We start from the raw sequence: 20,813 nt of genomic DNA on the forward strand, positions 1-20,813 counted from the left end.
TGTGTGTATGTTTCAAATGATGGACAAGAAGTTTGTGAGCCTGTATGAGCATCTGTCCATATGTCTGTGTCTACACGTCCGTGTCAGGCTGTGTGTTGGTGTCCCTGAGTCAGAGGTTTCCCTTGGGCATGAGTGTGAGTGTGTGTGAGGCTATATGTGTACATATGGTTATGTTTGCAAGTCTGGCTGAGTGTACGGGTATAAGTGGTTATGGGTGAGTCTGTGTGTGTATGGGTGTAAATGCGAATGTATGTGTGCACCGGTCTTCTCCTGGACTGTAAATCGGGTCCGTGTGTCCCTCTCTGGAGGAGAGTGAGTGCGATTGTGGTTCCTGGGGTGCCGACTGCCTTCCTGGAGCGTGCGCGCGCGCGCACACGTGTGTGTGTGTGTGTGTGTGTGTGTGTGTGTGTGTGTGTGTGTGTGTAAGGGGAGAAGGCCCCCGTTATTCCTTGGCGCGGCTGGCATGGGGCCTGGGTCCGGGCCACCTCTGCCCCTGGCAGGGATCCAGCGGGGGAGTCTGTCCCCCCCTCCCCTCCTCCTGTTCCTCCCACCTTCGCAGGCCTGCCCCAGGGGCTCTGGTGATGGGGGCTCGGTGCCTCCCGGCCGGAGGGTCCGCAGTCCCCGGCGTTCCCACCCCGCGGGCCCCGGGGAGCTGCGGCAGCGGCCCCCCTCCGCCGCCTCCTCCCTGCGTCCCTCCTTCCCTCCTTCCCTCCGTCCCTCCTTCCCTCCTTCCCTCCGTCCCTCCTTCCCTCCTTCCCTCCTTCCCTCCTTCCCTCCCAAGCGCGGAGTGCGGGCGGGGGTGGGAGGAGATTCGCCGGAGTTTCCATTTCATACCTCGCGGCTAAACTTTCTTTCTGTGTCTCGCCCTCTCACAGTCTGCAGCTTCTCCTGTCATCGGAAATGCCAGGCCAAGGTAAGGGGCCGCGGGCCGCCTGGCTCTGCGGGGGGCTCGGGGACGGGACTGGTTCGGGTTCTGGGACGGGAGCGGGGGCACGGGGGGCGCCCGGGGCGCCGGCGGGCCGGGGGCGGTGCGCGGGTCGTCCCCTGCCCTGCTCTTTGTTTATGCTAAGCTTTGGGGCCGGGAGCGGCCCGGGTCAAGGTGAAGGCGAGGGCCGGGACTGGCGGGAGGGGGGCGGGGGAGGGGGAGGGGGCTCTGGATGGGGGCCGCGCGCGGGGTCTCCGCAGCTCCTGAACGTGGCTGGCGGGGACCAAGCTCCGAGGGAGGGGCTTCTGAAGGCATTTCCCTTGGTTGGGGGGGGGGGTGTGCTTGTGGGAGTGGAGGAGGAGGAGGAGGACGACGCGTTTCAGTTATCCCATGGGCCGCGCAGAGCCCTGGTTGGCCCAATTGGGGCAATCTGGAAAAACTCGGGATGGGGGCCACAGTCAAAAGAGCCCGAGGGCGGGAAAACGGGGTAGGTAGAAGTGGGGATGAGTTTGGAGGTCAGGGTTTCCCTGGGTCTGGAATCTCCTGCGAGACTATCCCACTCTCTTTATTGGCCAGGTGGCACTTTGGCCCTCAGTTTCCCCATCAGTGTTTCAGGGCTGGTCTTGGTGGGAGAGGAAAACTGAGGCAAGAAGGTCAGAGGGACTGCTGGGTCCTGGTTGGCCAGGTTGGCTGGAGCCCTGCTGCATCCTCTCGGGCCTGGACCGAGGAGTGATGGATCACGAGTTGGCTTCTTGGAGTAATGGATTATGATGGAATACTTGGGAGAGCAGCTGTTCTGTCAGATGGGCTCAGCTCTCTGGAGGTGGAAATGCCCTGCCTTACCTGTTACACAGCCCATCTCTGCATTGTCCCCCATCATTACTTACATCCTCCCTGCCCTCTCACCCCACCTTTGCCGTTCACACCTGATCTTTCAGGAAGGAGTTCCTTGAATGGAAGCAGGAGGAAGGATGTCTCAAAAAGAAGTACTGGGCAGTTGAGGCCCAGGATCCAGTACATCTCGTGCTCTGCTTCTTTATTTACTGAGTGACCTTGGGCAAGGCATCTAACCTCCCGGAGCCTCTGTTTTATTCTCAAGGGTATGGGGTAAGAAAAGGTTGTTATGAGGATAAAATGGGATAATGCGTGTGAAGCACGCAGTCCAGTGCCTGACATAAGGCAGGTGCTCAAGAGCAGAGTAATTGATTATTATCAGTTGGTAGCTCCAAGAGCCAACTGTTGTTTTGGGGAAGGGTGCCCCTGGAGCAGGCAGGTCTGCAAGGGAATCCACTTCTTCCGGAGTGACCTTGCTCAAGCAGGGTACATGGCCTTGCTGGGGGCATCTCCCCATCTGTGTGTGAACTCCGGGGGTGGGGGTGGGGGTGGGGGAGGGGGAGTGCCCTCGTAGCAGAGGTGCCAACGGCCCGGCTCGCAATGGGCACAGGTGGACGGTCCTGCCCCTCCAGGTGCCTTCTGCTTTTCTGACTCTCCCAGCCTTGCCTTCTTCAGGTGGGGGCAGTGGGTTTCTGCTCCTCCCTCCATCTCCCTCCTTGTTCTCTTCGTCCAGAGCAGAGCTTTTCCACCCTTAACTCCAGAACCTTTGTTTCCTCCCTCCTCCCTGTCTACTCCCTTTCTCTCCTGCTTTCTGCACCTGCTTCTCTTAATAACAATGGATGTTTGTACAGTGCTTCAGGCTTTAGAAAGCACTTCAGTGCATTGTCCGATTTTATTCTTTTAATTCCATCACCGCATAAAGCAGGCTGAAAGATCTCCTTGTTTTACAAATAAGCAAACTGAAGCATCCAGAGGTTGGATGACTTTGCCAAGGTCTCACAGTGTAACTCGTCACCCATCTTTGTCCCTGGACCTTTGTGCTTCCTTCTAAATATCTGATCTTGCTGACGTTCCTTAATCCTTACCTGCCCCTCCGTCTTTGCTTTCCATCTCTTATGGCAGCGGATTCCTTCAACTAGGATAAGGGGACGAACATACTGGCAATGAAGGGTCTGAGTCTGGGTGAACAGGGGCTGAAAGAGGTCCGGAGGTGTGACAGAAGAGGGTTCCCTATTATGCAGCAGCCTCCTGTGGGGTGACAGAGGGATGCCAAAGATGACTTCTGGGGGGTGTAGCCTGCCTGGTAATTCTTGAAAATACTGGAAGCTCAGAATCCACCAGGCTGCGGCAGTCCTGCTCTGCCCAGCCAAGGACGACAACTGAGAGGGTAGAGGTGGCCCGGCAGGGCAGTGGCCAGGCAGACAGAAGGAGCTTTTTGGAGGATTTTCCTCTGTAGGAAATGGGACCCACCGGTGGTGTGAGCTCCACCCAGCTGGCAAGTCTTTCCCCTAAAACCACAGCTCTTACTACCGCCCTGCCTTTTCCTCTGCTGGGAAGGGCGATGTGAGCCCCAGAGCACACAGCAGAGCTCTGTCCTCTGGATTTTACAGCCAGATCAACTTGGAGGTCATTTCATCCACCCCCTTACCTCTAGACAGGATTCATTAAACAAATGTTTATTGAACTCTTTCCATATGACACTGTTTTTTTTTTTTTTTGTAAGAAACACATTTATTTTAAGACACTGTTTTTTTAAAATGTTTATTTATTTATTTTGGGGGGGGGAGAGAGAGAGACAGACCAAGTATGAGTGGGGGAGGGGCAGAGAGAGAGGGAGAGAGAGAGACAATCCCAAGCAGGCTTGATACACAGCATGGAGCCTGATGTGGGGCTCAATCTCGTGACTGTGAGATCATGGCCTGAGCTGACATCAAGAGACAGACACTGGTTTTGAAGTGAATAAGATAGATAAGGTGTTTGCCCTTATGGGACTGACACTTTTCTGGGGGAGACAGGCAGTAAATAGGTAAACATGTTATGAAGGAAATGAGCTAAAGCAGTGGGTTAGAGAGTGATTATGTTAGTGTGGCCCCGGAAAATTCAGAGGAAGTATTGCATGAGGTGAGACCCAAATGATGATGTTACATGATGATCTGGAAGATTGAACGAGCAAGTGCAAAGGCCCTGAGGTGAGATGAGCTTATTATGCTTGAAAGAAGGCCATGCCTTGCTGGAGAATAGTAGCCCTGGAGTGTTCTGAGCACATGCCACATGATCTGATCTCTATTCTGAGAAGACTCCTCTGGCCTTGAACAGGCACAAGTGTAGGGTAGGGAGATGGGTCAACAGGCTGCGGATGTTGGCCAGGTGAAGGGGGCTGGTGGTTTAGGCCGTGGTGCTTGCAGGAAAAGCAGTGAGAAGGGGCCAGGTCTGGGATACATTCTGGGGTAGAGCCCAGAGCTTGGCTGATGGATGAGATGTTGGGTATGTGAGAGAGAATGGGCTCAAGGATGACTCCCAGGTTTTTGGCCAGAGTAACTGGCCACGTGGTTCCATTTACTGAGATAGATGGAGTGTGTAAGAAATTTCTAGGTAGGAAGGTGCCAGGATTTCTGCTTTGCTTGATTTCTTATTTCACAGTCCTTCTCGCACATGCTGGGGATTTCTTGTTGATGTGTGTCCTCTCCTGTCCTCTCAAATTCAGCCCATGCTGGCTACCCCTCTGGTGAGTGGATCATTCTGGACCCCTTAACATGCCACCTTCCAGACTGTTCCTGCAGCATGAACCCATGGCTCTGAGCTGAGAGGGGCTATCTTATTTATATGAAGCAATATGATATAACAGCCCCCAAATCTAGTAGCTTAAAGCAGCAACAAGCATTTATTATCTCATACAGCTTCCATGGGTCAGCAAGTTTGGAGTGGCTTGGCTGGCTGATTCTGGCCTGGAGTCTCTCATGGGGTGGCGGTCAAGATGTCAGCTAGGGCTGCACTTATCTGAAAGTCCGACTGAGGCTAGAGGAGCTGCTTCCAAGGTGGTTTATTCATGTGGCTGGCAATTTGGGGCTGGCTGTTGGCAGGAGGTCTCAATTTCTCACCACATGGCACTCTCCCTAGGCTGCTTGAGTGTCCTTACAACATGGCGGCTGGCTTCCACAAAATGGGTAATTCAAGGCAGAGCAAGGTGGAAGTCACAATGTCTTTTATATCCTAGCCTTGGAAGACAAATACTGTTATTTGTACAATATCCTATTGGTTGCATAAGTCATCTTCATTGTGGGGGGGGGGGGCGATATAAAGACACGAATACTTGGAGGCAAGAATCAGTGGGGGCCACCTTGGAGGCTGACCGTACAGATGCCCAGAGAGAAGGCACGGTGGATCTGGCTCCTGGGGGGCTGTGAGAGCGTTGGGAAGGGCAGAGATGTAGGAGTCAGACATACCTGGGTTTCAACTCTACCCCTGCTGCCTTCCAGCTATGTGAGCTCTGTTGTAGAGGAATAAATGGATACCAGCACCTAGTAGACAGCTTTCTCCTTTCTTGAACCACAGGCGGAGAAGGGTTATCTATTCCAGATATTCTTTGCCAGCTCTTTACCACTTGGACCTGCTTGAGAGAAAATGCTTAGTGTTGGTAGAGGAGCGGCCTCAAAGTATATGTTAAATACCTGTTTACTGCACAAAGGAGGGCTGAGAGTTAGGTTGCACCCTCAAGTTTCTAGAATAGTGCCTGACCCCACTATTCTAGAGGTAGGGGTTCCAATGAAGGAGTAAAGGAATAGAATCAAGGAATGTTGAGGGACAAGAAGTTCCCATTTAGAGAGAGGCTATGGAGGGGGGTGGTGAGGGGAGGGTGTGAGAGCAGGAAAGAAGGAGTAGCAAATGGGTTCATAATTTCCCTCCAAAAGCCCTCTTACCTTCCAACAGAGACTGACTCCACATAGTAATTTTAGTCATTTACATTTTCTAGCTGAGGTATAAGTTATGTACCATCAAGCATACATTGATAAGTCTGTACCTATATATGAACCAGATCAAGATCCAGAACATTTCCAGCACCCAGAAGTGCCCTTATGCACCCCTCCAAGTCAGTATCCCCCAAAGGTAATTTCTAGTCTTACTTGTACCATCCCAGGTTACTTGCCTCTGTTTGAACTGCATACGAATTGACTCCTACAGTATGTTGACTCTTGCTCCTGACTTATTTCACTCACCATTAGGTCTGGGAGGCTCATCTGTGTGCGTGCACACTGTAGCGGTTCATTCTTCTTGATTGCTGTGTTGTATTCCAGCACATGAATAAACCACAACCTGTTTATCCATGCCACTGTTGATTGCCATTTGGGTGATTTCCAGTTTGGGGCTATTATGAACAGACGTGCTATGAACATTGAATCATCTGGATTTACACAGATCTTTGCAACACACAAAACGTTTCCACTCATCTTCTCGGTTCTGTGATGTGGGCTGGACTCCTGGTAGTCCTATTTTATAGATCCCAAATTGAGGCCTGGGGAGGGTAACCAACTTGGCTAAGGGCCAGTGGTCTTCTACATGATTCTGGCCCTGCCCTTGGACCCATGGGTGGGAAGCAGGTGAGAAGGGAAGAGAATGAGAGAGAGAGAGAGAGAGAGAGAGAGAGAGGAGCGCCAGCACGAGCAGGGGAGGGGCAGAGAGAGAGGGCGACAGAAGATCCGAAGCAGGCTCTGCACTGACAGCAGAAAGCCTGATGTGGGCTCGTACTCACGAACCATTGAGATCACCACCTGAGCTGAAGTCAGACACTCAACTGACTGAGCCACCCAGGCGCCCCATTTATCTATCACTTTAAAGGCAACTTGTAATTTTAGAGTTGTTTTAGATTTATGGAATAGTTGCCGTGATAATACAGAGTACCTGCATAGCCCACACGGTTTCCCTAATCCCCAGATACATTTTTGAGAAATGCTTTTCTCACTCCTGGTTTGCTCCTTGTTTTGAAATAGCCGTCCCCGCTGAAGAGAGCGGCTCCTTCCAGCAAAGTGCTCCTCACCCGTTCCCAGGCCAGAGAAGAGTTAAATGAAAGGACCAGGCAGCCGGGCAGGCAAACTGCCCACTCCTCAGCCTTCAGGCAGCTCCCACTCACCTCCTGCTTCTTTATCTCTCTCCTTCCCTCTTCCCAGACCCTGGCTCTTCCCTGTCCCGAGCACCAGCAATGACTTGGTCTCCTCCCCTGTCCCAAAGGGGTTTAAATCCCGTCCTTTAAGCTTGAAAGGAAAGGAAATCCCATAATTAACCCCCACCTTTCAGTCATATTATATACCACCTTTACCACTCTCTCATAAACACACCTGCGGCTTTCCTTCACAATTGTGTTGGAGGCTTGGAGAATTCTCCTGCTGTCCCGGGTATAGTTGGACTGAGGGTTGTGGGGGGTGGGTGTGTTTCATGCCTTGGGACCCATTGAGTCTTCTCTGGCCCTGGAGGCAGAATATTGAGTTTAAATCCTGACTGCGTGGATAATTGGTTGCGTGATCTTGGGCAAGTTGCTTTACCTCTGTGAGCTCCATTTGCTCATCTGTATCATGGGGATTATAGTAGGGCCTATCCTGTAGGACTCTTGTGAGCACTGAGAGTGATGACCCAACTGTAATGCCAAGCTCAAAATCAAGTGGTCAAAAAGTTGCTAATATTTATTATTATTATTATTATGTTTAATGTTTTATTTATTTTTGAGAGGGAGAGAGAGACAGACAGACAGAATGTAAGCTGGGGAGGGGCACAGAGAGAGGAAGACACAGAACCCAAAGCAGGCTCCAGACTCTGAGCCGTCAGCACAGAGCCTGACGTAGGGCTCGAACTCAGGAACCATGAGATCATGACCTGAGCTGAAGTCAGGTGCTTAACCGACTGAACCACGCAGGTGCCCCAATATTTATTATTTTACATTCCTTCCGCCTTCTCCTAACTCATGAAAGGTGGGGAGAATCTGGAAGACCAACACAGCTGACTCGAGACTAGATGCTTGCCTATGTTTTCTTCTCTTCTTTCCATTATCAAGGAGGCATCAGGAAATGGTGCAGGTGAATATAATGTGTCTTTTGCTTGTTTGCTGGCCCCAAGGCACCTGAGATTGTAGCACTGGCTTTCAAGACCTTGTCTGTGCATTAGAATCACCTAGGGGCAATAATGATGCCTGGGTCCTTCTCCCCAGAGAGTCTGATTTAATTGGCTTGCGACATGACCTGGGCATTGGGATTTTTAAAAGTGGCAACTAGCAGTGGGAGTGTAAATGGTACAACCATTTTGGAAAACAGACCGTTCCTTATTAAGTTAACATACACGGTTGCTCCCTGACACAGCAATTCCACTCCAAGGTATTTACCCAAGAGAAATGGAAACATGTCCACAAAAATGCGTGCATATCCATAGCAGCTTTATTCACAGTAGCCCCTACCTGGGGAAACCCCAATATTCAATAACAGGTGAATGCAGAAATTGTGATATAATGGCCCAATGGAATACTACTTAGCAACGAAAAGGAGTGAACCATTGTTCCGCATAGCACTGGAGGTGAATGTCAAAAACACTGTTGAGTGAAAGAAGCCAGACACAAAAGTACACACTGGCTGATTCCATTTTTATGAAATTCTGGAAAGTATGAAGCTGTCGTGGCAAAAAGCAGATTAGTAGTTTTCTGGCCCCGGGGGTGGTAGGAAGACTGACTGCAAAAGGGTGTGAGGGAACTTTTTTTGGGTGATAGAAATGTTCTTTATCTTTGTTGTGGTGGTAGTTATGCACATGTATCCATCTGTCAAACTCATTGGACTATATGCTTAAAAGGGATGTGTTTATGTAAATTCTGTCTCAATAAAGTTGATTTAAGTAAAAGCCTGCCAGGCGAGTCCTCTTTGCGACCAGATTTGAAAACCAGTGGTCTGCAGCTTCTGGAGACCTCTCTCCATCCTTTCCCTCTTGGTCATTCTCTCTCTCTCTCTTTGGTAACAAGTATATTGAGGTATAATTCACATACCATACAATTCACCCATTTAAAGTGATAGTTTTTTGTTTTTTGCATATTCAGTGTTCTGTGACCATCAACATCAGAACCTTTTTGTCCCCTTGAAAAGAAACCTGTACATTATAGCTGTCACTTCTCAGTCTCTCTATCCTTTCCCCCCACCCCTGCCCCAGCCCTTAGCAACCACTGATCTACTTTCGGTCTCTACATATTTCCCTGTTCTGGAGATTTCATATGAATGGAATAATAGAATGTATGGTGTTCATTTAATGATTGGCTTTTTTCGTTTCACATAATGTTTTCAAGGCACATCCTTTCTATGTCTGAATAACATTCCATTATGTGAGGTTATCCGTTCATCAGTTGATGGATATTTGGGTTGTTTCCATCTTTTGATTATTATGAATAATGCTGTCATGAATATTCACGTACAAGTCTTTTTGTGACCATATGTTTTCATTTCTCATGGGTATACGGTTGGCCCTTGAACAGCACAGGTTTGAACTGCACGGGTCCACTTATAGATTTTTATAGTACAGTACTGTAAATGTATTTTCTTCTCCTTATGATTTTTTAATTAACATTTTCTTTCCTCTAGCTTACTTTATTGTAAGACTACAGTATATAATACATACGCTATATAAAATGTGTGCTAACTTTGAGTAAAAAACGTGTTGGTTGACTATGTTATTGGTAAGGCTTCTAGTCAACAGTAGGTTATTAGTAGTTAAGTTGTTTTGGAATCAAAAGTTATATGGGGATTTTCATGTGCCGGCTATTGGTGCCTCTAACCCCCTCATTCAAAGGTCAACTGTATATACCTAGGAGTGGAATTGCAGGGTCATATGGTGACCCTGTTTAACTTTTTGAGGAACTGCTAGGCTGTTTTTCAAAGTAGCTTATATTAGTTTTCGAGATCTGCTATACCAAAGTACCAAAACCCGTGACCTAAAACAACAGAGATTTATTGTCTCACGGTTCTAGGGGCTGGAAGTCCAAAGTCAAGGTGTTGACGGGGCCATGTTCCTCTGAAAGCTGTAGAGGAAATCCTTTTCCTCTTCCCAGCTTCTGGTGGTTTGCTGGCAATCTCTGGCATGTCTTGTCTTATAGATCCATCACTCCAATCCTGTCTTCATGTGGTATTTTCCCTGTATGTCTCCACATTATCTTCCCTCTGTGGCTATCTCTGTGTCCAAATTTTTATAAAGACATCAATCATGTTAGATTAAGACCTATAACAATAACCTCATCCTAACTTGATTATCTCTATAAAGAACCTACTTCCAAATAAGGTCCCCATTCTCAAGTATTGGGGATTAGGACCTCAGCATATCTTTTTAGAGGGACACAATTCAACCTGTAACATTGCTATACCATTTTACATTCTCACCAGTAACGTACGAAGGTTATGATTTCTCCATGTCCTTGTCACTGCTTATCTTTTTGATTATAGCCAGCCTAGTGGATATGAAGTGACATCTCATTGTGGTTTTGATTTGATTTCCCTGATGACTAGTGATGTTGAGCATCTTTTCATGTACTTATTGGTCATTTGCTTTATCATCTTTGGAGAAATGTCTGTTCAGATTCTTTGACCATTTAAAAATTGGATTATCTGTCTTTTTATTGAGTTGTAAGTGTTGTTTATAGGTTCTTTTTTTTTTTAATTTTTTTTTTAACGTTTATTTATTTTTGAGACAGAGAATGACAAAGCATGAACGGGGGAGGGTCAGAGAGAGGGAGACACAGAATCTGAAACAGGCTCCAGGCTCTGAGCCATCAGCACAGAGCCCGATGCGGGGCCCGAACCCACGGACCGCGAGATCATGACCTGGGCCGAAGTCGGCTGCTTAACCACTGAGCCACCCAGGCGCCCCTATAGGTTCTTGATACAAGTCCCTTATCAGATATGATTTGAGATATTTTTCCCATTCTGTGGGTTGTCCTTTCATTTTGCACAAAAGTGTAAAATTTTGATACAGTCTATTTATTTTTTCTTTTATGACTTTTGCTTTTGTGTCGTACCTAATAATTCATGGCCGAATCCAAGGTCATAAAGATTTGCCCCTATGTTTCGCCTAAGAGTCTAATAGCGTTGGCTCTTTCAGGTAGGTCTTTCATCCATGTTGAGTTAATTTCTATATTGGGTATGAGGTAAGGGTCCAACTACATTCCTTTGCATGTGGCTATCCAATTGTCCCAGAAGCATTTGTTGAAAGGACTGTTCTTTCCCCACCGAATGATCTTGGCAACTCTATCAAAACTCACTTGACCATAGATGTGTGGGTTTATTTCTGGATTCTTAATTCTATTTCACTGATACATATGACTGTCTTTATGCTAGTACCACACTATTCTGATTACTGTTGCTTTGTGTTGTAAATATTAAAATTGGGAAGTGTGAGTCTTCTGTGTTGTTCTTTTTCAAGATTACTTTGGCTATTCTGGGTCCCTGGGTTTTAGGATCAGTCTATCAATTTCTAAAAAGCAATCTGCTGGGATTCTAATAGGGGTTGCATTGAATTTATAGATTGATTTGGGGAGTATTACTATCCTAATGATATTGAGTCTTCTGATCCATGAGCATGGAATGTCTTTCTGTTTATTTAGATCTTCTTTAATTTATTTCAACATGGTTTTGTAGTTTTCTGAGTGTGTTTTGTAAAATTTATTCCTAAGTATTTTAATCTTTTCTATGGAAGAAATGGATTTCTTTAAATGAAATTGTTTTCTTAACTTCATTTTTAGATTATTCATTGCCAGTGTATAGAAATACAATTATTTTTGTATATTGGAGATTTATCCTGCAACATGATGAACTCATTAGTTCTAATAGTTTTTTAAGGGATTCTTTAGGATTTTCTATACAAAATCATATAACCTGTGAATATGGTTTCACTTCTTCCTCTCCAACCTGAGTGTTTTTTTTAATCCCCCCTCCCCACAAATTGTCCTGGCCGGAACCTCCAGTATAATGTTGACTTGAAGTAGCCAGAGCAGAAATCCTAATCTTGTTCTTGACCTTAGGGGAGGCATTCAGTCTTTTACCACTAAGCATGATGTTAGCTGTGGGGTTTTTTGGTGATACTTTTTGTCAGGGGCATTTTCTTTTATTTCTAATTTGTTGAGTGTTTTTTAAATCATGAGATATGGCTGGAGTTTGTTAAATCTTTTTCTGCATCTATAGAGATGATTATGTGGTTTTTGTATTTTTGTTCTTTGATATGGATTGTATTATAGAATGGATTAAACTAATTGATTTTCAGGTGTGAAAACAGCATTCCTGGGGAGAATCCCATTTGGTCATGGTGCATAATTATTAGTACATGTAGCTGGCTTTATTTTTTAGTATTTTGTCAAAGGTTTTTGCATCTCTATTCATAAGAGATATTGGTCTTTAGTTTTTTTTTTCTCTTGTAATGTCTTTGTCTGGTTTTGGTATCAAGGTAATAAGGATCTCATACAATGAGTTGGGAAGTGTTTGTTCTTCTTCCAGTTTTTTAAAGAGTTTGTGAAGAATTGGTATTGGTTCTTCTTTAAATGTTTGGTAGAATTCACATGTGAAGCACTTTGGGTCTGGGTTTTCCCTTGTGCATAGTTTTTTGATTGCAACTTTGAGCTCTTCAACTTGGATTTTCTGTTTCCTCTTGAGTCAGTTTTGGAAGTTTGGTTTAAAAAATTTTTTTTTTTACATTTATTTATTTTTGAGAGACAGAGAGAGACAGACCACAAGTGGGGGAGGGGCGAGAGAGGGAGACACAGAAGCCAAAGCTGAGGTCCAGGCCCCGAGCTGTCAGCACAGAGCCCAATGTGGGCTCAAACTCACGAACTGCCGAGATCATGACCTGAGCCGAAGTCAGATGTTCAACCGACTGAGCCATCCAGGCGCCCCTGTTTTGTTTTCATCTTTTTTTTTTTTTTTTTTTTTTTTTTTAAGGATTTTGTCCATTTCCTCTTGGCTATCTAATCTATTGGCATATGGTTGTTTATAGTCTTCCTTCATGATTCTTTTTATTTCTGTGAGGTCAGCAGGAATGTCTCCTGTTCCATTTCTTTCTTTCTTTTTTTTTTTTTTTTTAATTTTTAAGCATTTACTCATTTTTGAGAGAGAGAGAGACAGCGTGCAAGTGGGGTTTGGGACAGAGAGAGAGAGGGAAACACAGAACCTGAAGCAGTTTCCAGGCTCTGAGCTTTCCGCACAGAGCCTGACGTGAGGCTCGAACTCACGAACCGTGAGATCATGACCTGAGCCAAAGTCAGACACTTAACCGACTGAGCCACCCAGGCTCCCCAAACTCCTGTTCCATTTCTGATTCTAGTAATCTGAGTTTTCTCTCTTTTTTTCTTGGTCAGTCTACCTGGATGTTTTGCCAACTCTGTTGGCATTTTCAAAGAATCTGCTTTTTCTCTTACTCTTACAGGATTTTTTGTTGCAATCACTTTGGTTAAAGCCACTGTTTATTGAGTGTCCTCTGCAGGGTGGCTACTTGACCCTCAACTCATTTAATCCCTGAAAAAAACACACATAAAGCAGGTGCAATTGGCCCCACTCTCAAATAAGAACACTGAGGTGAAATACTTTGTGCCAGTCATGAAGCTGGCAGGCAGTGGACCTGGGGCTCCAAAGCCTGATCACTTTTCACTGCAGCAGGGGACCTCCCCTGTTCTGCTCTCAGCCTCTACTCTCTGCTGCCGAGGTTTGTTTTCTGATTTCTAAGGGGAAGAGCCATGGGTCACGGTTCCCTCACATCACCTGTCAGTGGAACTCAGCATCATCTGGGGAGCCTGTTAAGCATATTCCTGCCACCCTCAGCTTTGATTCAGTGAGACTGGGCTCGGGTCCAGGGATATGCATTATTATCTACCATTCCTAACAATTCCGATGCTGGGGTTCTCTGACAACACCTGAGTAACCCATGTTTGCCCCTGGAAACTCCTCCTCAATTTTCCTGGGGGCAAGCCCCCTAGGAGCAAGCCACTGGTTCCTCTGGGCTCTGTGTTCTCCTGGCTTCTGCTTCTCCTGGGGTGCCAGTCAAGGCCAAGGTAGGTCTGGGGCGGGAAGCTGTTTTCTCTCTGCTTTATAAAAATTTGCAAGAAGTTGTAACAACCCATGCACCCCTACTTCATCTTCCTAAAGTTCTCTCTGAGGTAATAGAGTACAGGACCTTCAGGAGTTAATAAGTTAGCTTGGAGTGTGTCATAAGCAGTTAGTGCACACACACATACACACACGTACACCGGCAGGGAGGGGGTGAGGCGAGGGGGTGGGGGGGGGCAGAAAGTGACACTGAGCTGTGACTGGCTTCTCATTTTCCTGGAATGTGGCTCCCAAAAGGTCTCATGGGTTTCAGCGTTTCTGACTCTGAGGCTGTGTAAACATCACACAGGGGGTTGCTGCCTCTGAGAGAACAGAGGAGTTAGAAAGGGGGAGGGTGGGAGCCCAGAGCAGGGAGAGAGGGCAAATTGGAGCCAGAGAGGGAGAAAGGAGAGGGAAATCCTGGGGGTCTTGTTGAAACAGGACACGTGGTGAGGTATGTGGGAGGGAACAGAGGCCAGCAGCTTCCCACTACGAGCAAGCATGAGGGATCTGGTGAGGGCTGGGGTCCGTGGTGTGAGGGTAGAGGGCAGAGGGCCCTGTGAAGATTAGGAGGCTTGTCAGTGGTGTGGGAGAGAACGGGGTGACTCCTGGACCCCTGGCCCACACTAGTCTCCCCTACTCCTTCCAGTTTTTAGCTTGGGAGTTAGTCTTTCCTGGAGCTGGCTAAGCACAGAGGGTGAGGACGGGCTGGGCTCCCCGCTCCTGGGGCATGGTGAGCCCGGTAGCTAGGAACTACAGCTCCTGCCTCCTGGCATCCTCAGTTGCCTCTGGAGAACCTGGCATTCTCTCCTGCATTGCTCTTTCTAGGGGCCAAGACTGTCTTAGCCTTCTGAGCCTCCCAAGCCGTTGACCTAGAACAGCTTCCGGAGCCCGCATGGCCTGAGAGGGGGCCTGGTGGAGTTGGAGCTTCTCTGGCCTTGGGCCCAGGTGGATCTTGACTCTGCCACTTACATGAACTGTGTTATGTCTGACAAGTCACACAACCTCCGAAATCTGATTTCCTCACCAGTATAAAAATGGCGACATCGATACCAGCCAACCTTGCAAGGTCGCTGTAAGGATCAGAGAAAGTGTGGGTAAAATCCTGGCATGTGATAGGCTCTTTATCGATAGATGATAACTCTTAGTCATTCTATTATTCTGAGACCCAAGGATAACAAACATCTAAGTGCCCCAGAAATCCACCAGCCAGCAGGCCCCACCAGCTCCAGAAGAATGACAGTGACCCACACTCTGTTATCCTGCCCGCACGTTGGTTCCTCTGCCTGAGGCTACCTGCTGGCCCCCTGTCCTGCGCCCTGCTTTTTGCTCTGCCCAGGAGCTGTGAGGCCCCGCTCCCTCTCTCTGAGAGTTCTGCGCTCTGGCTGATGAGTGACATGAGTGACTTGGTCATTTGTCCCCTGGAGCCAGCAAGCAGGGTGGGATGTTAGCAGGGGGCCATTAGGAAAAGGGGGGTATATATATCCTGAGGCACAAGAAAGCACAGAGTGAGTCACAGATTAACCCCCTGGCCTGTTTCCACCTGCTGGGCTGAGGCACCCGAGCGAGGGTGTTCAGAGGTGTCTGGGTTCAAACTGGGTTCTGTTTAAGGAAGCCAGGGAGGAAGGTCACTCATGGGTCATACGTGATTGGAGGAACAGCTTAAAAGCTCCAGTGCCCTCTCCTGCACTCGGAAAATCACACTGGCTTGAATTCCACCATCAGTGCCTGGCTTACAAAGATCCTCTCTCCTTGCGTGGTCAGGATCCATTTAATCTAATCCTTGCAACAACACGGAAAGGTAGGCATTAATGTAATCCCTTAGGGCACAGAGGAGGAAACAGGCTGAGATGGTGAGCAGTGGGTTCACACAGCCAGGAAGGTGATAGAACCAGGACCCAGGAATTGAACCCAGACTTAGGGAGATCCTTGAGGAGAGGGTCTGATCTGGAGACGTGGGTCTGACCCGCATCTGACTTATCTTCTTCAACAGTGGGCAAGTTGCTTAGCCTCATTGTGACTTGGGTTTCTGATCTGCCCCTGCCTCATCAGGTAATTGTGCGGGTTACACGAGTCAATGCGTAGAAAGTACTAGAGCAATAGTGAATACCAGCGATTAGTGTCATTGCCACTGCTTTGTGACTGGGGTCCCAGGACAGAGTCTGCAGTCAGGTTGGGTGGAGGAAATTCTGTCTTACCAAGCCAACCTTAATCTCCAGGGAAGAAAGTTAGATCGGTCCCCCCTGGACTCGGCTGTCTTGTGAGATGGTGAGCTCTCAGCAGCCATCTGGTGCTGTGGTGAGGGAGGTTGGACTGGAGACAGTCCAACAATCGGACTCCCCGCTTATAGCTGAGTGGCCTTGGATCATTTTCTGAGGTACGCTGATTCTCAGCTTCCTCATCTTTTTTTTTTTTTAAGTTTGATTTATTTTGAGAGAGAGAGAAAGTGGAAGTTGGGAGGTGCAGAGAGAGATAGAGAGAGAGAGAGAGAGAGAGAGAGAGAGAGAGAATCCCAAGCAGGCCCAATGCTGTTGGAGGGGGCGGGAGATGATGTGGGGCTTGAACCCATGAACTGTGAGATCATGACCTGAGCCGAAGTCAGAGGTTTAAGTGACTGAGCCACCCAAATGTCCCTTTCAATTTTCTCATCTATGATCTGGGGTCATAAAGGCCTTTCTGCAGGGTGGTAGTGAGAATGAAATTAGTAGATAATGGAGAGTGCTTTCAGCTCCTAGTGCTCAGTGGCTAGCAATTTGTGACAGCTGTGGTGGCGGTGGCAGCATCATGGCTATGAGCACTAGATGCCGACTCTGTCTCTGGGCGATTATCCCAGAGCTGAAGGCCCGGGGACTCCGCCTGTGTCACCTTGTGTCTAGGCCGGATCTGTTTCCTTGGCACCTGGAGCAGTCTGCCTTCTCCCTCCTCTCGTCTGAGGGCCCCCTCCTCGGGTTCCCTGAGGCTGGGGACCTTCCCGAGTTGAATCCCTCTTCCCTCCCAAAGGCCCAGTCCTTTAACTGCCCTCTGGCTCTCATTCTGAACCCTAATCTGTGTCTTTTTTAGAACCTACTTACATTTTTTTTTTTTTAAATTTTGAAATGATTCTAGACTTACGGAAAGTTTGCCAAAATAGGACAAAGAGTTCCCATATACCCTTCTCTCAGCTTCCCCAAATGTTGACAACTTTACAGAACTATTGCGCAATGATGGAAACCAGGAAATTAACACTCATCTGATGCTTTTACTAATCCACAGACCTTAGTCGAATTTGGCTGGTTTTTCCACTACTGCCCCTCTTTGGATCCTGGATCCACTTCAGGATCCTACATTGCATTTAGTCTGTGTCTCCTTGGCCTCCACCAAGCTGGGATAATTCTGCAGTCCTCTGTCCCTCGTGACTCTGGCACTTCTGAAGAGTGCTCGTCATGTATTTTATAGAATGTCTCTTAGTTTGAGTTCATTTGATTTTGTATTTGTATCATTCCTCCTACGTTTATAAATGGAATTCGTCTGTTCTTCAACATTCTCCTGTCTCTATTTGTTCTACTGTCTCTTATGTCTTATTTATTTATACAGTTATTTGTTTATGTCAGTGCGGAACCTGGATATTCATTTTTTAAAGGTTATAATCCACTGCTATTGTTATTATTATTATTATTTGGATTGAATTGACCCCACTGTGGCCATTGGGAGTTCATTTAAGTTGGTAGGATCCATAGTTTTTGACCTCTCTTATTTACTCCCTATATCAGTCAGGTTCTTCACAGAAACAGCAGTAGGAGGTATAAACGGACACACCTCATTTTATTGTGCTTTGCAGGTATCGTTGTTGTTGTCGTTGTTGTGTTTTACAGTGGGAGGGGAGATAGTAGCTACTGATGTCGTGGAAATAGCAAGAGAACTAGAATGAGAAGTGGAGCCTGAGAATGGGACTGAATCGCTACAATCCCAGGATCAAACTTTAATGGGGGAGGAGTTGCTTCTTGGGGATGAGCAAACCAAGTGATTTCTGGAGATGGAATCTATTCCTGTTGGAGATGCTGTGAAGATTGTTGAAAAGACACCAAAGGATTTAGAGCATTGCATACACGTAGTTGATAACACAGTGGCAGGTTTGAGAGCATTGACTCCAGTGATAAGAAAAGTTCTACAGTTGGTAAACGCTATCAAACAGCATCACGTGCTACAGAGAATTGGTTCGTGAAAGGAAGAGTCAACTTCTGTGGTGGCACCCTGTATTGTCTTACTTTAAGAAATTGCCACAGCCACCCCAGCCTTCAGCAACCACTATCCTGATCAGTCAGCTGCCATCAACATTGAGGCCAGACCCTCCACCAGCAAAAAGATTATGATCTGCTGAAAGCTCAGATGATTAGCATTTTTAGACATAAAATATTTTTTAATTATGTAAATGTTTGGAGATAATGCTATCACACACCTAATAGATTATAGTGTAAACATAACTTTTATCTTTTATATGCCCTGGGAAACCAAAAAATTCATTTGGCTAGCTTTATTTCGATATTCACTTTGTTTTCATTTTTTTTTTAACATTCATTTTGAGAGACGGACTGTGAGTGGGGGAGGAGCAGAGAGAGAGGGAGACACAGAATCCAAATTAGGTTCCAGGGCTCGGAGCTGTTAACATAGAGCCCGATGTGGGGCTCGAACTCACGGACCGTGAGCTCATGACCTGAGCTGAAGCTGGACACTTAACTGACAGAGCCACCCAGGCGCCCCAGAAGGAGGATCTTAAATGCTTGCTTCAGAAGCCTGAGTGGGAACGCCCCCTCCACAGGGCTTGGCTCCCGGTTCCTTCCAGGACTTGCAGCCAGTTTTCCGGGGAAACACGCAGTACCTTGTCTTCTGGGAGAGGCTAAGGTGGCCCTGGCAGAGTAGCGGTTCCTCTGTCTGATCTGATCGGTATGGGAGATGGTAATCAGAGAGACCACAGTGGGTAACCACAGAGCCCAGGCAGGAATTGCGGCTACAGGGCGTGTGTGCACGTGCACACATGTGTATGTGTTTGCGCATGTGTGCGCGTGCGTGTGTGTGAAATATCCTAGGGCGTGGGTGGGGAATGCTTGGAGATTCAGAGAGGCCTGGGATTTGAACCAGCAAGGAGGCTAGAGCCACTGAGCAAGTCTCTCTAACAGGGCTGCGTTCAATGAAGTTTTGTAGGTGGCAGAGAGGGGGAGGGAGAGAGGTCCGGCTTTCACCGAATTGGGGAAGATGTGGAAACTAGGGAGAAGGGTGCCTTCATGCAAGAGGAACGCTCTAAATATATCCCCAAGGCTCTCCCCTGCCCTTGGGGTCTTGGCATCCCCCCTCCCTCCCTGTGGGCCACTTGTCCTTTCCGTAAGGGGAAACTGAGGCCCAGGGTGGCTGCAGCTTCAGTAGAGGGGTGGGTACGACCACAACCACGGAGGGTAACCAGGGAGTTGTCTTGGTCTTTGTGGAGGACAATCTAGGAGGAAGCAGGTTGAAGCAGCAGCTGGAGTGAGGTGGGTTGGTTCCGGGGGGTGCCTTCTGGTGGTGGGGAGCCAGAAAAGGGGCAGCAGGGAACGAAGGAGCAGTTGGGGCCCCTTAACTGGAATCTCAAGAATAGAAGAGGTTGTGTTGGGCCAGGGCAGGGCCGAACAGGTGGAGTGTGTGTCTGGAGGGGCAGGGTGATGGGTCAGCGAGCGACTGGTGTCAGCAGGCACCCTTCGGCAGGGAGCCTCAGCAGCCCCGGCCTCAGTTTCCTCATGTGTGAGACAAGGATGATGAGCTCTAGCTTGCTGGGTTGTGGTGATGAGCTTTGGAAACGATGCCCGTTGTGGGGTGGACGTCCTGTTCCGGGCTGAGGCAGCGAGTGGGGGGTGGCTGATGTGTGCAGCCGGTACCCCTGCTGCCCCACCCCCCTCGCGGAGCGAGCGGAGGGGCCTGTGGTCTTTCCCGGGACCCCGGCAAAGGTGAAGGTCCTTTCCGCTCAGGGAGGCCTCCCCCTCCTCCCGGCAGCCGCCTCCCCTCCTCTCCCTCTCCAATCCCCACTGCCCCCCCTCCCCTCACACGTGAGGGTGATAAACACTCTGCCAGCTCCAAATAGGGCCTGACCTCAGCGGCGAGGCATCTCCCCTCGCCCCCCACCCTCCCAGCCGCCAGCCGCATTCCTGGAGAGGATGAGGTTGGCCTGCTCTCCCCTCTCGGCCTCCTTTGTCCTGCGGGCTGCTGCCCACCCTGCCGCTTCCTGTGGTCCAGGCTCATCAGGGCCTTGAGTGCCAAAGGGCCCAACTGTGGATCTCAGACAGGATAGTTAATGATCATAATTACAGTGGTTACCACTTATTAAGCAATTAGGACCAGGTTCCATGCTAAGCACATTACACAGATCATGCCAATGAATTTTCAAAACAGCCCTGTGAGGAAGTTGCTATTATTATTATTCCAGTTTTAGCACGGACAGCAGGGGAAGGTGGGAAGGAGAGGGAAACAGGGGAGAGGTCAAACGGCTTGCCCAACCTCACATAGTTAATGAACGGAGCCAGAAGCCCTATGTTGCTGCTGACCAGAACCTGCTCCTCCCGGCCAGCCAGCATTAGGCTCCGGTCAACGTGTCCAGCCCAGGACTCAGGACCTAGTCCTGAGAGCAGACGCAAGATTGGGAGGTGAGACTTGCTTAGGAGGCCTCCCTGGGGGCATCTCAGCTGCCAGGAAAGATGGATGGGGATCTCCTGGGTGCTGAGAGCTTTGTAGAAGTTTTGTGTCCCTCGATGTTCCTTCGCCTGTTTTCCTAGCCTTGAAAAGTTAGAACTTGGGCATGCAGATAGCCCTTCTAGGGCACCACCTTAACCCCTTTGTCATCAAGAGTGTTCCAGGCTTTGATGCACAATGGAAGGACTCTTTCATTAATATTTCCCCCGTGAGCCTCACGTTTTGAGAAGTTACATGCATTTTCCTATTTTTGTTAATCAAACATTTTGAGTACCAACTAGAACTCC

The 20,813-nt window shown here is 48.1% G+C and overlaps 1 protein-coding gene across 8 annotated transcripts in view; it reads left to right on the forward strand.

Moving 5' to 3' along the window:
• TNS1 (tensin 1) overlaps window positions 1-20,813 on the forward strand; it is a 225,196-nt gene that overhangs the window by 53,720 nt on the left and 150,663 nt on the right. For 7 of the 8 annotated variants that reach the window (XM_078450884.2, XM_078450894.2, XM_078450887.2 and 4 more), the window contains one exon: window positions 876-913. Coding sequence is in view for 3 of the 8 variants with exons in the window: in XM_078450886.2 (XP_078307012.2) it covers window positions 876-913 (38 nt within the window). In the remaining 5 variants the exon portion in view is untranslated. Of the gene's footprint in view, window positions 1-800; window positions 914-20,813 lie in introns of those variants that run through there. The other variant, XM_078450885.2, reaches the window with a different exon arrangement.

The sequence above is a fragment of the Panthera onca genome, chromosome C1, assembly GCF_046562875.1.
Source record: "Panthera onca isolate mPanOnc1 chromosome C1, mPanOnc1 haplotype 2, whole genome shotgun sequence".
NCBI lineage: Eukaryota > Metazoa > Chordata > Mammalia > Carnivora > Felidae > Panthera > Panthera onca.